The sequence below is a fragment of the Panthera tigris genome, chromosome A1, assembly GCF_018350195.1.
Source record: "Panthera tigris isolate Pti1 chromosome A1, P.tigris_Pti1_mat1.1, whole genome shotgun sequence".
In the NCBI taxonomy this organism is placed as follows: Eukaryota; Metazoa; Chordata; class Mammalia; order Carnivora; family Felidae; genus Panthera; species Panthera tigris.
In genome coordinates this window covers 109,940,807-109,958,233 of record NC_056660.1, presented here as the reverse complement: position 1 = coordinate 109,958,233, position 17,427 = coordinate 109,940,807, and the positions used below count along the sequence as shown (strand labels likewise).

At 47.6% G+C, this 17,427-nt stretch overlaps 1 protein-coding gene across 4 annotated transcripts in view; it reads left to right on the top strand.

Annotated features, from left to right (window-relative positions):
* Positions 1 to 17,427, top strand: part of FSTL4 (follistatin like 4) — a 459,649-nt gene that overhangs the window by 42,892 nt on the left and 399,330 nt on the right. For 3 of the 4 annotated variants that reach the window (XM_042983884.1, XM_042983866.1, XM_042983874.1), the window contains one exon: positions 12,375 to 12,510. In XM_042983884.1, coding sequence (XP_042839818.1) covers positions 12,385 to 12,510 — 126 coding nt within the window. In that variant the 5' untranslated portion in view covers positions 12,375 to 12,384. Of the gene's footprint in view, positions 1 to 4,537; positions 4,645 to 12,374; positions 12,511 to 17,427 lie in introns of those variants that run through there. The other variant, XM_042983890.1, reaches the window with a different exon arrangement.

Sequence of the window (17,427 nt, the reverse complement as noted above, 5' to 3'; positions counted from 1 at the left end):
CCAGCCTGACCAGTGCACAGGCCAGTGTCTCCTTGTCAGTTGGTGCCCTGTGCAGGGGGGCTATTTGGTTTGAGGCAGTGGCAGTAACAGCAGAGGAATCTATCTCTGTGGCTGTGGGAACACCTCAGACCAGTTAATAGGGCCCCTGTGGCCAGGAAGCAGGGCAAGTGGGGGTGGGGGTAGGGGCAGAGAGAAGGTGTGGGGGTGGGGGCAGAGAGGTCGGTGTGGCTACTCAGATTTGGGGTGGTATGTAAGCTAAGTCCAGCACCATCTTACAGATCCCTGTCTGGCTTAGTGCTCTTCACAAAAATTAACCTTAATCCACCACAATACTGCATACGTGTTTGAATGGAGCATATAATCACAGGAATGGAGTATCCATAAGGTAGGCACTCATCTTTCTGAATGATCTTTTTTTTTTTTGTAGATTGGAATGTTGTTATCTACCATTCTTTGATGAGTTGGAAAACAGGGTCATGGCAAATATTTGTGAGTCTGAATAAGTAAGGTTGAGTAAAGGAGGTTGGCCCCTCTCTTTGCTCTCCTCCTATCTTCTTTCCCGCTTCACCTCTCTCCCCTGTCCCCAGTAGGATGTGGTACCTAGTGGCTTGGAGGCCTGGCCTCCTCAACCCAAATTCTCCCTGTGCACATGGAGTTCCATGAGGGGCTGAGTTTCATTTCCTCCTATTTTGGGATCTTTCTCAGGCCCTGTGACCATCAGCCTGGGCCCTGGGACTGGGGATGCGGTGTTTGTCTTGGGACTAACACCACCGTGAAGGGGCTTATTTTCCAACCCCTCCACTTTTACCATTCATAGTTCCCTTCTCCTCACTGTAGCTTTTCATTCATCCCAGCTTCTTAAAATTTCCACTCATCCCTCCTTCATTGCCTTGAGAAATTTCCCAAATCACACTTAACCTCTTGAAGGAACACCTTAGTTATTTCCACGCAGTCTACTTTTCTCCCTAAACCAAAGTTAACAATTATTTCTTTACCTTTTAAAAAAAAATTTTAAGGTTTATTCATTTTTAAGAGACAGAGAGAGACAAAGCATGAGCAGGGGAGGGGCAGAGAGAGAGAGGGAGATACAGAATATGAAAGCAGGCTCCAAGCTCTGAGCTGTCCACACAGAGCCCAACGCAAGATCGTGACCTGAGCCAAAGTCAGACACTTAACTGACTCAGCCACCCAGGCACCCCTAAAGTTAACAATTATTTCTGAGTGTGATTTTAGGTCTAGAATTTTTAATTTATTGCCTCCATTCCCTTTATTTCTAGATGACTAAAAGGACCATCATTTAAGAAATGTTTAAGAAATCCTTAACATCACAGCTCTTTTTAGATCAGAGTGGCCCTAACTTCCATACATCCTAGCAAAATAAGGCATAGACTTGCAGAGTTGGAAACGGCCTCAGAAGTTCATTGAGTATGACCGCCTCCCACCCCGTCCACCTCCAGCTCCCACTTGAGACATGAAGAAATGAGGGCTGGAAAGGCTCACCCAGTGAGAGGCAGTTTTTGGACAGGCAGCAAGTGTTGAATCACGGAAAGAGCAGGAAGACCATTTCCCCTGCCTTTCCCCACCTTCTCACATGACCTCCCTTCCCATAGTGTTTCTGGGCACTGTCTGACCAGCCCAGGGGGACCTGACCCATAGCTAGTGACAAGGAAACACTGTGGTACAGTCTGGAGGAGGTCCCCTGCTTCTTCCTGATCCCATGCTTCTGTGTCACCTCTGGGTGGTCTGATGTGCAGCTGCAAGCCAAAATGACCTCCAGGAGGCCCATTGTTTGTTGCATTTTTGGTAAGAGTAGAGCTAGAGAAAATGTTTTAAAACTGGTAAAGTAAATATCTATAGCAGATTGTTAAACTTCTTGGTCTTACAAAAATACATCGGTAACTTTCTGTTGCGTGTGTGTGAATCTGCCTTGTGACATCACTCACCAATCACCCAGACTAGGGGCTGGGGCAGTAATCTAGACTCATGTTTCCTTTTAACTTCTCTTTTCCAAACTTACTGAATTGTATGAATTCAAAATGTAACCTTTTGTTGTTGTTGTTACTTTGTTTTTGGTTTTTTGTTTTTTGTTTTTTTTTTTTTGTTTTTTTTTTGTTTTTTTTTGTTTTTTGTTTTTTTTTTTTGGCCAACCATCCCTGTTGGCGACTGAGAATCATCACTATGCTTGCAAGTTCTGAAACAGGGTTTCAGGCCAATTCCAAATGCTTTGTGTGGGAGTTAGCCTCCCTTGCATGTCCAGGGAGTATTTTTAAAGCAAGAATTGCCCTGACAGGTCAAAGCATAGAGCAATGCAGAGAGGTGTTAAGGTCTACTGGCATCTGATGCCGCTTCCCTGAAGGCTTGTTTTATTTCGTCATTCACACTTCACCTTTTTTATTCCAAGGTGACTTTAATTCCACGCTTATTTTATGCACAGTAGCCACAACAGCTCACTTCAGATGTTAGCATTATCTCCAAAGGGCATTCTGTACATCTGGTTTGTAGCGGCTACATTCCCCCCTTACTCGGGAAGCAAAGGAAGTCTGTTGGAAGTCCAGTCCATGTTCACTGCACTAAACAGAGCTATTTTGGATCTTGGTCAATCTACAGACCTTGTCTTACATATGACCCAGAGTTATTAAAAAGACACACCCCAAGGCCTGCCTTGGTTATGTAATAGGGCCACTAGGCTGACTCAGGGACTTTGTGCTGAGAGCTGAGAACAGAAATCTGCTTTTTCAAACACCTCAAAGTGTGGGAGGGGAGCTAAACCCAGTCTCTGAGCTGTGGGGCTCCATCTTGTCCACGGACTTAGAATTAAATTTCAGAGGGAGGCATAGCACGTTTCCAAATTTCCCTGCTTCCTTTCATGTCCAGTCCTTCTTCTCTTTCTCCCAGGATGGAAAGTGCCATCCTTTCCCCAGTCCAGCTGCAGAGAATCTGGCCTCAAGCCAGCTTTGGGGGTTCAGTCATGGGTGGCCTTGGCAAAGACTCATGGTCAAATCTGAGAGAGCATCATTCCTGCCAAGGCCCTGGGGCACTGAGGATGGAATGGCTTTTGTCCTTTTGAGTCCAAATCACAGTTTCCACGTGGGAAGTAACAGCAACTGAGACCTGGAAGTCACCCAGGTCTCAAGCACTCCTCATTTTGCAAATGGGGAAACTGACACCTATGGCAGAGATATGACTGGCCTGGGTTACAGCCCGGCCGTGTAGGAGGGAGAGCCAGATCCCAGACCAAAGCGTGTGTGAGGGCAGGGACCAGGCTGGCTCATTCACTGATGTCTCCCCAGAACATAGCACGGGGCCTGGTACATAGCAGGGGCCCAGTAAATATGTGTTGAAGGAAAGAGCAAATGTAATACCTTCTCCTCCATGTCAGTGTTTTCTTTTTCTTCTTCTCTTGACGTTTAACTAACCTTAAGAAAATCTCTTCTGTCCCCTTCTCCAGGCCAGAAGAGGTCACAGGGGCACAGACAAGGCACTGTTCCACTATACCACCAAGTTATCTGGTGCCCACCCAGCCTGAGCAGGAGGCAGTCCCTCTGAAAGACTCCTGCTCATTACCAGTCTGGCCTGGCTAGGGTCTCACTCACAAATTGATGCCAGACTTGGGCTACAGACAGACAATTGGTGGGGGAGAGGGATGCTAGTTGCTACAAAGACGTTTACAGTTTATTTGGGCACCAAGACTGATCTCTAGGTCAATTAATGAAAGCACATGACAGCTGGGTTGGGGTCTCCAAAAGCTCTGGAAGTTGAATAGGGATTCGGAAAGGTTTAGGCGTGGGGATGAGGTCAGGGCAGCAAAAACGTCTCCTTCTAAGGGAGAATAGGGGACCCTCTCATGGCAGCTTGGACGGGCTAAGTCAACATCACCTGGGACTGCCCCTCTATGCCCAGGATTTTGTAAGATGATCCTGCTGGGAGAGAGCAGATACAGAAGAGAGAAATAAAAACTTTGCTGTTTCTCAGGTTGTTGGCTGGGGGATGAGGGGAGGGTAGTGTCACTTGACTTTGCCTCTGGGGACACGTAAACAGGTAAGGTGTACTGGCCCTCCTGGGTTCCACAGCTATGGCGGCTGATTAAGACCAGTTGTGCATCTTGAGAGCACAGGCTGGGGAACTCGGTCCGGGAAGGAGCCGGAGGAGAGGAAGAAGGGGGTGTGTTGGGGAGTGGGAGGGGGTTGTAGCCTGCCGGCTTTACGAGAGCCTGGTGCGCTTGAGCCTGGGGCGGAAGCGCACCCCCTCCCCCCGCGGGTGCAGAGATCGCCCTGGAGCGCTGGGAGTCCTCGCGCCCCGCGTGCGCGCCCGGCTGCTCTGCGCACCTGCCGCTGGCCCCGCTCGGGTCTGAGCAGCGGGCGGGCGAGTCGCGCGCACAGGTGGCGGCGATTGGGCAGGCGGGGCCCGGAGGGTGACGTCACGGGCTCCGGTCCCGGCGGCAGAAATAGGGCAGCCGCGGCGGCGGTGGTACGACAGCGGCGGCTCACAGAGCTGGAGCCGAGACAGCCTCCAGCGCGCCCGGGACCCGCCGACAGCCGGAGACACCGACCGAAGGACGCGGGGCCCGGTCGCCGCCACCGCCGCCGCGGATCGCGCCCGTCCGCCTTCGGACACCTTGTCTTCCTTCGGCCCCGGCCACCTCAGGTACGCGGGCGCGGGGAGGGTGCCAAGCCGCCGCCGCCACCATCCGGTCCCACTGCGCCCCTCTGGGGTCCCGGCGCCCGCGGCTCCGCGTCTTCCTGCAGGGCCCGGCGCGGGCGCTTGCTTGTCCTCACCATCCGCGCCGAGAGAGCCAAGTTTGCCCGGCCGGCGGGCGGCGGGCACGGGACCACGGGACTCTGGCTCGGTAGGGCTACCCGGCCCCGGCCAGGACTCGGGGGGAAAGAAAGGCTCGAACGCCGAGGCTGCTGGCCCGGGTCTGCAGTAGGCACCGGAGTGACCCGGCCGGCGCGCGGAGCAGAATAGCTCGCGCCGAGCCCGCAGCCCGCGCGGGCTCCGAGACCCCGCAGGCGCCGCTCTCGGGCTTCGGCCCCCGAGCCGCCTCGGCGAGCGAGGCGAACGCAGCCCCTCCGCTCGGCTCTGTGCCCTTGGCCCGGGCTGGGGTGCGGAGCGGGCGTCCTCGCTGCCTCCTCCCTCCAGCTTTGCGGGGAAACTTGCGCGTCCGCGCTGCAGCCCGGAGGGCCCGCTGCGCCCCGCCTGGCGGTCGCTCCCCCGAGGTCCGCCGCGTCTGCACGTTGGGGCTCCGCGGAGGCTGAGGAGCAGGGACCCGGGCACAGCCCCTTCCGCGAAGCCCGCTGCCCGGGATCTGCCCGGCTGGTCTCTGTTTAGAGAGAGCGGCTGCCGTTCCCTTCTGGGGAGTCACTAGGGAGCAGTTTGTTTGGGGGACATTCGGGCAGAGAGCTTGATTCTGAGAGAGCTTGTGCGGTGGATGATCTCCGCCCCTCTCTGCGCCAGCAAAGGAGACCCATTTCAAGTTTGGGGGCACCTAGGCGACACAGACAGAGCGCTGCGCTTTGGGCGCCTGTCGCCCTGAGTTGGCGGCCGAGCGCAGCGCGAGCCTTCCGGGCCCCCTGAGCTGACCAACCGGCTTCGCCGGCTCACTCGCCCGCGGCCTGCCACCTGAGGACTTCGGCGCCCGCCACTCCGGCAAGGGCAGAACCCCGCTGGAAGCAGCAGGATTTCTCACAGCGCCCGGGACGTGGCGAGCAGCCTGTGCAGCGCTCCCGTGTGCTGAAGTTCCCGGGGCCCCGCAGAGTCGGACCCTGCTAGGTCTGTATCTCGCTCGGCTAGTCAGTCCCCCTGCGCGCTCCGGACGACCCGGCTCCACATAACTGTCGCCGACGATGATGAATCGCGCTCCCGCAGCTCTCCTCCGCTCTCCTCTAGGTGTCGCTTCCTCCGAGGTTTCCCGCGAGTGGAAAACAGCGCCAGTAGCTTTGGTCGGTTCCCTTCCTAAATTTGTTTCAAGCTTGTGCACTGGGAATTGTACTCGATGGGTCCCCGAGATACAAACATTCGTCGACGTTCTCTGGGCCAAACATAGAATTTCATTCGGAGGTGGCACGGTAACTCTTAACCAAACGTGCACCGGGAATGGGCCTATATCGCAGTCTCTGAGGCATCGGGAAGAAATTCAGATGTTTCTCGAAACTCAAGTCCCAAGTTATTTTCCCACCACCAGGCTTAGAGGAAAGTCAGACATGACTTTTAACAGTGTCCTGTCAATCTTGGAGTGGGTGGGTTTCTGTGCTTGCCCCTTCTGGCTCTCAGGACAGGCTCAGGACTGGGTAGTGGTCAGGTAAAGGTCTCAACTGGCGAGTAAATGGTCGGGGGTGGGGGGTGGTGGTGGTGAATGATGGTGCTTCTAGGACACCAGAGCCCTAGTAACCCTAAGGCAGTAGCTCAAAGGGAAGCCGTGAGCCGGTGCCCCACAGGGCTCATCTCTGATTTCCTTCCTGGTTTTGTGGGAAGGTACTGCAGCATTACTACACCATTTCTGTTTAGACACTTAAGCTGAATGTTAGCTTTCTTCCCATCCTAGGAATACAGACACCCCCTCTCCCAAGACTTTAGGCTGGGCCAAAGGTCGTTCAGGATGATAGCCTACTTTATGTGTACTGTAATGTGTTGTTCCAGTGGTTTTTTGTGTGGTAGACATCTTTGATCATTTTCTATTTTTTGTTAGTTTCAGGAAAGCTATTTTTATTCCAGCCTATTCTCCTGGGCCTTGGGAGAACTTTTTTTCCCCTCACCTGTGTCCTGGAGGTAGGTGAGGGAGGGGTAGGTAGGATTTTGTAACCTTGACCCATTAGTTGCTCAGGATTCTTCTCTTGTCTTTCTCAGAGCTGCAGGATTTTTTTTTTTTAAGTGATCTTCATGTTGTGATCTTTTGTTTGACAATACCATATTCCAGAAACTGGCATTGAAGAGTCAGGATTTCATAAAATCTACTTGAATTTCTACTTTACCTGTCTTGGTATTTCCCGGCCAGTTCAACTTGCTTGTGTTGCTTATGGGTGGTCAATTCTGTGCTTACTAACTTCGCGAAATTTGAAAGTTCTTTCAAGAGCACATCTTTTCTTACGTTTTCTTTCTCTTAATGTGTAATACAAGGCCTGGGACTTCAAGTGAAATAGAACTACAGTTGCACAAACATGGTATAATTTAAATGTTGAGACTGTGAGGGTTCCTGGAGTTCATAGGTGCGTGGGTTAAACTTCATGGTAAATAGGGGTGTCAAAGATTTACATACTGCACACAGACTAACTTAGACATTCAATTTATCGAATGTTGGAACAATTTATGAAAGATAAGAGCAGATAATTAATGGGAAATGCAGTGTAACTTCATTATGGCTTGCTGCAGGGTTAGCCTGGTCTATTTCTGTGCCTAATTTCCTTTGGGTTGCTGTTTGAGGAACTATCTTTGGAAGTTTGAACCGCTTGTTTTTTTTTCTTACAACACTCGCATATCAAAACTAGGGTTCTAAGCCTTTGAGAAGAAATGAATATGTGGGTTTGGGGTTTTTAGGTTAGAGTCAACGTGGCTTTTTTTTTTTTTTCTTTTAACTTTGGGCGGACCTACAGGGGGCTGCAGGATTTTGGCACTCTCCAGGTGGTTTCCATCTGTTGATAGCCAACACCCCACGTGGAAAATGCAGTGAACCTAAGGTAATTGGCTAGGGCATACACTTGGTGAGTTGGAAGCGTTGGAAATTCAGGTGCCTCAGGGCCACAAACCTTACTGTTGTCTTCAAGGCTAGGGTGGTATTGCTTAGTTCTGCCAAGCCATGTTTGTAATTTGTGGTCTTGTTGGTTACAAAGAGAAGCCATTTCCATGTGGCTAATCCATAATGTCTAGTTGGGTAATGTTGCCATATTCTGGGAGAGTTGCTGGAAGAGAGTATTCAAGAATTATCTCTGCAAAAGCTCTGGGGGTCTGACTCCCTGCTTTTCCCCAACAAGGCAGGTTCCCAGAGGAGAAGGGAAGTTTGTATTAGAACCACTGCCATGTTAGTGTCCCTGCCTCTCTCTGGCCTCTGACCCTGACAGCTTGCATGCTGGTGTGTCTTCTCTGGTGGGGCAGATTTGCAATCACCATATTCCTACCTGTTTCCCCCTAACCATTTATATTCTCAGGTCACATTTTTTCAACTTTCTTGAAAAAGGAAGTCAGTTTTCAGCATATCACATCATACAAAATCTGTAGCACGTCTATAATTTTATTTATTTATTAAGAAAAATTTTTTTAACGTTTATTTATTTTTGAGACAGAGAGAGACAGAGCATGAACTGGGGAGGGTCAGAGAGAGGGAGACACAGAATCTGAAACAGGCTCCACGCTCTGAGCTGTCAGCACAGAGCCCAACGCGGGGCTCGAACACACGGACCGCGAGATCATGACCTGAGCCGAAGTCGGCCGCTTAACCCACTGAGCCACCCAGGTGCCCCACCTCTATAATTTTAAATACAAGTAATGGCACAGGTATTGGCTTCTATTAGGAAACCAGAAAATCCTGTGCTTTACACCAGAGCAGCAGGCAGATGACCTGGTAGGCCCCATCCAGCACCAAGAAAAGCCCAGTTTGTCTTCTCCAAACAGAATGCACACATATTCCATATGTGTTTGTGATCTTATGGGGAACAAAGCCGTTGTCTAGGGCTCAGGATGCCTGGATTTCACTCTAGGTTTGGCCACTGACCTGGCTTACACAGTGCATCACTTCTCTGACCTTCCAGGCCTGTGGTATCCTGTCTGTGAAGCAGCAGCCAAGTTAGCAACTGATTTGTCTTGAGCTTGGGGAAAGTGAGGCCTGGGTGGAAAACCTCAGAGGAAGCGGGTCTTAAATATCAAGTGATTGTGCTTTATGAGTTGTTTGAAAGAAAAGGCAGTCCCTGCTCTTTTATGAGAACGATCTCCGATAGATTTATAGTCAGTCTTTGGACTCTAACATGGATTGAATGAAGCTTATAAACCTAAATTGATCTCAAAAGGAACTCTAGGTTGAAAAAGAGGGTTTGTGATATTATAGATGGTAGCTTCTTATTCCTGTAATGAGGAGATTCTTCTATTTTCTTCTGTCTGAAGGCCAACAGGGCTATTTGAAGGTGAGGAGTAATGAGTCAATGGCTCTACTTCCCTCCAAGTGCCTGTCTTCACCATGCTGGCATTGCCCGTCAGTTGAGAGGCTTCCTTGCTGCCTGGCATTCTGTACATCTCCTCATCGTTCCTTTTCGCAACTGTATTTCTTGTTGGCCAATAAAGACAGCGGCTATGAGCACTGAGGACAGTGTGCCGAGTGGCCCCATTCTGCGGAGGGGTGCAGAGAGGAGCAGCTCGGTTCTTTCTTTGTGTTCTGCTCCTCCAGAAGGGTGCAGCTCTTGGCAGATGTCAGAGCAAAGGAGACAATCGGGGTTTCCTGTCTTGCTCTTTCTAGGCTTTCCCCGTCTTAGTAAAGCAGCTGTTTATTGAAAGAAAGTATTGCCAAGTATGGAGAGGCAGCAGAGGGTGGATGTTAAGAACACACACCCAGAGTTCACCTGCCCAGCTTGGAGTCTCAGCTCTGCCATTTATTTGCCACGCGGCTCTGACAGGGTACTTAGCCTCTCTGCGGCCTGTCTGCTGTGTCATCTGACGGGGGGATAATTACTGCCCTCTGCATGGAGTAGAAGTGAGGATTATGGGTTAATACCTGTAAAGCATTTAGGACAGTGCCTGTCACGTAATAATGGCTATGTTAAGTGCTAGCCTCTAGCTGGTTATTAGACAGATCATCAAAATTGATTGAGACCCAATATTAATTCTTTTTTTTTAATGAACCAAAAACTATCATAAAACTTGAGTTGTAAATTTTTAGGCTGTCTCTGCTATAGATAAAATGAATTGTCAATCATGGAGTATAAAATGACAGTGAACATGCATCCACCGTGCAAATGAAGTCCAATCTGGTGGCGGCCGAGCTGAGCAAAATGTTACAAAGAAGCTGCCTAGGAATATTTGAGTAGTTGGTCTGACTCTCGGTTTTGCTGGTCTTTAAACAAAATCTTAGAGGAACCTCAACACAAACCCGAAAAGACCAGAGACCACCCACGTGCTGCGTGGCTGGAGCCCACACTTCCTAAAACACAATTCAAACAGCTGGTTTAATGCCAGAGGTCTGGGTGCACCCTCTAGAATAGTTTTGGAACTTGCCAAAATAACAACTGAAATGAGTGGATTTTATTTTTATGCTGTTCCATTAATAATAGAACACCAAATATAATTGGTCTTGGATTACTAGGCAAATTGAAAACTAAGTACTAGATTGCGTGGCTTGAATATTTCATAATTCCGGATGTTGACATTTATATGTTAAGTAGAGTAAATTTTGATGATTTTGCTGTTTTTAGTTTATTTGGGCTGAAAAGCATGAAAAGGGAGAAAAGAAGACCTTTTGTATGTGTGCTTACCTCTCGAGCACTATTTGAAAGTGGAGAAGTAGGGAAGAATTACCAAAAACAAAGTAGAAAGTAATGTCTTTCTAGTTCTAGCCTGAGTGACTATTGGTACTTTTTTTTTTATTCCCAAAAGCCTGCTAACTGCTTTCTGCAGTTCTTGGGATGTGGCTCTGTGTTCAGAAGAGAATAATTTATGGAGAGTAGGGAGTTAGCCTATTTATTTTCAGAAAAAAACAGTTGCATGTAGGGAAAGACCTTTTTATTTTCTTTTAGTCCTGAATGTGATTTTTCTACCGGCTCCCCAGTCACTATAAAGAACTCACACACTGGAGCCAGAGCCCCGGGTCAGTTGCATGGGGTTGCAGGGCTGCTGGGAGTGCTCCACTCCCCTCTCCAGTAGTAGAGGAAGTGGCACCCTTCCGCACAGCTGTGCCTTCTTCAGAGGAGCAGATGCTGATGGTGACGAGACCGTGACCTTCACACCGTATTTGCTGGCCACGCAGACTCTTTGCCCAGTAGTTCCAGCTTTGCCAACAGATGTCAAGGAAGAAGAAACAGATACAGGAGTGGGAGCCCGTGGACTGTTTGTAAGACAAGAGACACATTCTCTTCAAAGACAGTCCTAATGTAGAAACTTGCTTTTCACAGGCCACCGTTATGCCGTAAGTTTTAGTCTGATTTCTCCTCCCTGTGGGCATTTCTGTCTCTAGCGAGGGACATAAAGCATATCTGAACAGGCAGCCAGAAGAAACTTGGGAGTCACTTTGTTGGGTGACCCTGGCATCAGCGCTAGTGATTTGTGGGATACCTCTGACCCTTCCTGTTTGAAGTAGGCATCCTTCAAAGCTGTTGCTGTGGGGGCGAACAGGGGTGGACTCCTCCATCAGCCTCTAATTTCCCTCAAGCTCCTCCTCCTTTCCCACTGGGTACCTGCTATAGACCAGCTTGAAGCCAGATCACATGGGGAATTGGCTTCCACAGAGCTCTGTGTCTTCATCTCCCAGCCAGGATCAGGATGCCGGCTGCACCACATGCAATTAAGCACTAAATTGTGTAGCGCTCACAGAAATCAATAACCCCTCCAGTTTTCTTGAGTACAAGTTGTAAATAGTCTGTGATGAGTTCTATCTACCTGGCTATGTTTCTCAGAGATACCGAAATTAAGGTTGGAATGGTTATGGTGGAAACCTTAAAGAAAGACAGAAAGAAAGAGAAAGAAAGAAAGAAAGAAAGAAAGAAAGAAAGAAAGAGTATAGCTAATTGGACAAGTCTACTAGCCTGTGTCCTTGTCCCATTTGCACCATAGCTGGCACATGGTGGGAGTTGAGTATCTGTTGTAGCTGATCCTTAGGCCATGGGCCTCAGGAAACTTAGGTTACTGAAATTCCATTATCCGTTGGGTGCTTGGACTCCTCTCCAAGAAGGAACAGTCTTGAAATGAAAATACTGAGCCTTACAGTGCCATGTTGAAACTCACTATCTTGTAAACTGAGATAGCAGCTACAAACAGGGTGCAGTACACTTAATATCATTCGTCTTCAGCATTTACTAAGCACTAATTGTATGCCTAGTCCCAAAGGCTTCCTGGAAAGACTGAAGCCTGGATATGTGGTAACTGAACAGAGGTGACACATCTTCTTCACTCTAGTTCGTTCTTGGAGATGGAGTGGTAGCTGGCATGTTGGATGGGTTTGCACATAACAACTAGCATTTATAGTGTCACCACTGTGTGTCAATGCTGACCTCGTTGGCCCTCATAGCAACCCTATAAAGTACACATCTCACTGAGCCCATTTTGGAAGTGAATAAACTAAGCCTCAGAAGTACTAGAACTTCTCTCACAGTAGAACAGAAGGGTTGGTGGTAGGGTTTAAACTTAGGTCAATATGATTATATTTTGCAATACTTAATTCTGATCATTTGTCATTTTCTCAACAGACTGAACGAAATGAAACCAGGACACTTATGGCTGCATCTCACGCTGCTTGGGGTTTCCCTGCCAGCTGCACTGGGGTGGATGGATCCAGGAACCAGCAAAGGCCTGAACATGGGTGTAGGTGACTCACAGGCAGAGGTATAGTTACGTAACAGATGATATGACATTCAAAACTGGCTGCTTTTCAGTGTTACCATATCTGATTTCTTCCCTACCTTGAGTTTACACCAGTTAAATTGCAGTGTGAATTAAAATTGTTCCCCGTTTTTGGTAGGGGACAGAAGGAAACATGGGTTGATATAGACAGGAGGTTTATATCACGCTGTAATAGTCTAAAATCTCTCCAATGCTAAGACTGTGCTCCGCAACCAAGCTTCTGTTGTATGGCTTGTCTTCCACAAAGACCCTCAAGAGAAGGGCCTTTTTGTATATTTAATAAAACTCCGAAAATGCAGACTCAGTGGTGGAGCACACCCATGTGAATTAATGAAGTCTTTTAATTATAAAATGTGTTTTAAAAGAGAGAGACTCCTTTTCACGTATACAGATAAAAAGAACCAGGCTGAGAAAGAACTGGCAAGTAGGGGTCCTAAGGGAGACTGTCTTAATGAACAGATAAGAATGATTAATGGCATGTTAGGTATATATAAATGCTTCTAAAGTGCTTGAAAAACTTATTCTCCAATGCTTCCCTGGAGAGTCTCCATACACTGCTAATTGCTTAGTGAACTTGGTCTTAAGTACTGAAGAGGATTCATCATCAATTGCAACCTAGCCCTGCTCAGGTAGTAGGCCTGATGAATTTGGAGCTCTGGGTCGGGGGGGAGTTTTTCTGCAGAAAATGCTTTGTGTGCCTAACTGTAAGAAAGAACCACAGCCTTTCATTAAAAGTACCTGGGATTTTTTTTTTTTTGGGGGGGGGGCACCTGGCTGGCTCAGTTGGTTAAGCGTCCAACTTCGGCTTGGATCATGATCTCACGGTTCATGAATTTGAGCCCCCCATTGGGCTCTGTGCTGACAGCTCAGAGCCTGGAACCTGCTTCACGTTCTAGGTCTCCCTCGCTCTCTGCCCCTCCCCCGCTTGCTCGTGTACCTGTGCTTGTGCTGTCTCTCAAAAATAAATAAACATTAAAAAAGAAAGTTAAAAAATAGTACCTGGGATTTCCTTGATGATGTGGTAAATATGAAATTCCTACTTGAGCTTCTCAGGGCATTTCAGCTTCCATTGTCCTCTTTGACGCACGCCCTTTCTCTTTTCTCTGTGCTTATTTCCTATCTTATGGAAGGAGCAAGAAGAATTACCTCCAAAAGTCACTATTACCAGAGAGTGCATAACGACACACGGTATATGGACAGTAGGATTAATGCATTATTTGATCAAGAGATATGATTTCTTTCTCATTATCACTTAATTGTAATGCAATCCCAAGCCTACAAACCTTAGTTTTAGGGGAGCTTTGGAAGTAGCTGAATGCTCATGTTTGCTGTTGAAGTTTGTGTGGCTTCCTTTTGTGGTGCACAGATGATTTGAAGAGCAGCAGTATCTCTCTTGTCACAGTTCACGAAGGACTTAACGCTCTTCGGAAAGAGCCTGGAGGCTGACTAGCTGGCTAGGGCGGCATTTCCCATATGGGAGTGGCTTAGTCATTGGACTCCTATCTACACCAAAGGAAAATGATCATTTCAGCCCTACACATTGTTGAATATTTAATAACAAAGCAAACAGGCAAACACACAGATAAGCTTATTTAGTCTCCTTACTATTGGGGCTCCGTGGCCCACTGCTATAAATCACTTACTTCAATTAAGTCAAGCCAATTAAGGTGGGATTTAGCTCGAGGTAAAGTGAAGGTAAGTTAATATCAGCCTAGGACATCTTTATCTCTGCTCTTAACACCGTAATACTTTGTGCACCATCAAGAAAGCATAGATACTGCTCAGGCTGAGGAAATAAGGCTTTTTGTTGGTTAGATCGGGGTGTTGATTTTCTCCTCCCATCGGGACAGAGGCCAGGGGATGCACTTGTCTCCTGGGTCCAGGCATGTGGTTGCTTCTGAAACAGGAAGCGATGCCTCAGCAGACTCCCAAATGCAGGAACAGCTGCTTTATCGATCCAGTTCTTGTGGCTATAGATGGAATTTTCGCAAACTGTAATAACTTCTACTCACTGAGTCTGCTTTCATCAATGATTAAATGAGATGATGACAGTGCGCATGGGCCTAGGATACAGGACAGTAAATGTTCAGATAGAGCAGAACATTTATATGGAACTCTTTTGTTTGCTGATCTCTAGCATGCTTTATGCATAGCCTCTTCATGCCGTTAACTCACTAGGGTCCTCACGTCTGGGATGCCGTCCCTTCTTTCCACATGTCTGAATCTTCTTCCTCCTGTGAGGCCCTGCTCTGGTTCTTGCCTTTTCTCTAGATCCCTCTTTGGGCACTCTTGGTCACATTTGATGTCTCATTCTGAAGTAGTCTTTCTTCCTCTTGTTTTTTTTTTTCTTTGAACTCTTTTTATTTTTAGCATGCAAATGAAGCCTAACTTACTTATGTTTCTCTTCCTTACAACGTCTAATAGTTTTCAGATCCAAGTAGAGACTCATTGTGTTTTTGAGCCAATTGGTATTCAACATTTGTTACTAGTCATGAGGTCACCCTCGTGGTTTTAAAGTCCAGATGGGACACCCAATCATTGAAGTGTGCCAGTGGGGACCTGAGTGGTCTCCCCAACAAACCTGTAAGCAGCTTGCAGGCCAGGCTGGGATCTCATCAACATCCAGGGTTTTCTTTTTGTGTTAGAGATTTTGGGCAGTTTCTTTTTGGAGTTAGAGCTATTAATATATCCATAACTGACCAAACGATACCTAACTCCTCTGGCAGTTTCTTTAGAGTCTTACTTTGTGGAAGAATCATAACCAGTAGACTTTTTTGGGACTCAGTAAATAAATCAAAAAACCTTTTCAGGAGCTAAATGGTAAAATGTTTCTGTGTATGTTTCCTTCCTGATAGTAGTACTTAACAAAACATTCATTGACTTCAGAGTTTTAAGTACTGGGAAAGAATTAATAAGATTTGACTTGCCTTTAAAGGTATTTCAACAATTACTGGAGTGTCCTAAGGGTAAATAAGGATTAAATGACCAGTGTGTATGTGTGTTGCACATTTTTAAAGCAATGATAGGGGCGCCTGGGTGGCTCAGTCGGTTAAGCGTCCGACTTCGGCTCAGGTCACGATCTCGCGGTCCGTGAGTTCGAGCCCCGCGTCAGGCTCTGGGCTGATGGCTCAGAGCCTGGAGCCTGCTTCCGATTCTGTGTCTCCCTCTCTCTCTGCCCCTCCCCCGTTCATGCTCTGTCTCTCTCTGTCTCAAAAATAAATAAACGTTAAAAAAAAATTAAAAAAAAAAATAAAGCAATGATAGCAAATGTAAATTTTGTTAAATTATTGTTTTATGTACAGAGGTGCAGTTGAAATAGCTTCAAGGAGTTTATCATTTTACAAATGCAGATGAAAAGAAATGTAGCTGGGTGGAGTGCCTCTTTAATAAGAGCTGAGTGGCAGAATGTGGCCTAGAATACTAATGGAATTCTGAATTCAAGGGAAACAATTCTGAGAGACAGAACTTCGTGCAATTCTAAAAGAATTAAAACTTCCCCCCTTTCCCTACACTCTGGCTGAGATAAATACAGTACTAAAATCAGTATTGGTAAAATTTTGTATCTGGGGAGACCAGGAAATTGAGAAGTGGCAGCCCCAAGGATGTGCCCCCTCCCGAGGGGCAGTCATTTGTGGGAGCGTCCCCCCTTAACTTTTTGGGCCCTGGATGTTGTGTTCCCACCATTGGCTGGGTTCTGGGATTGGCTGGTGGCCATCACACAGCCCTTAACATCCTTCTTGTGTTCTGTCCTTTCTCTAAATTGCTCTGACCTGCAGTTTCTAGTCCTGCCCTAAATAACTATAAACATGGGTTCCTTTTAAAATGGGCAGCTTCATATGCCCCTGTGCTTACAGACTAGAGAAAGGCTTTGAAGTCAAACACCAGGTGTTCTCAATGTATAGAAGATATCACAGGGAAGTCTTCGAGGAATAAATGTGTCGGTGGTATCAGTAATCAGAGTGGTCACCCACCTTCCTAACCCCAGGGGTCAGCCTAAGAAAGCACAAAACGGCTCTTTGCCCTTCTTGCAAGTGTTGGTCCTTGGCGTTGCTGTCTGCTCTCAGGGGTGCTCCTGTCCCTGGGTAGATGTGGCTTCTAACACAGACACCTGGATTGCCCTGACTCCCTTTTGCATTGGCTGGACATTCAAGAAGATGTGGGCTGCGAGACTGGGCAATAAGTTTTAAAAAATACTTCTTTGCTCTAATTCTTGTCCTTGTTCTTACACAGTTGATTGAATTTAAGACAACTCTCCCCAGCCCTTCTAGTCATGGTCTCCTCCCCATCCACAAACCATGCCCCACTCTTCTGACTGGTGACTGGGGAAGAGTAGCTGATCTTCTGCGGGCTGCGAGGTGTCTGTTAGTCACCTCTCCTTACTCTTGGCCCTCAGACTGTGGGTGTGGGGAAACCACCTCTCTCTTCCCTTTGAACATCCAAGTCCGGCTGGCATTTTCTGAACCTCATCTGCTGGCCTGAACACATCTCTTATGGATGTTTTCTGTGGAGTCCCTATTCCCAAACACTCATAGTGCTAGTTCCAGCATTTAACTGGCTTGCTAAGATGAGATTCTTGGTCAACTGTCTCAGAAAGAGGTCCAAGTGGGCTTTTCCTCAGGGTGTGGAGCATTGGGACTATGCATCCTCTTGGAGGATCCAAGACCTCTGTTGCAGCTGTGGAGTGGGCATGGGGATTCAGGGGCAGTCTCTTCTCTGGTTATTGAATATTCAGCCATGACTGTCTTCTTTTTTTAATTTTTTAATGTTTATTTTCGACACACACACACACACACACACACACACACACACACACACACACACACACATACAGAGTGCAAATGGGGAGGGGCAGAGAGTGAGGGAACACAGAATCCAAAGCAGGCTCCAGGCTCTGAACTG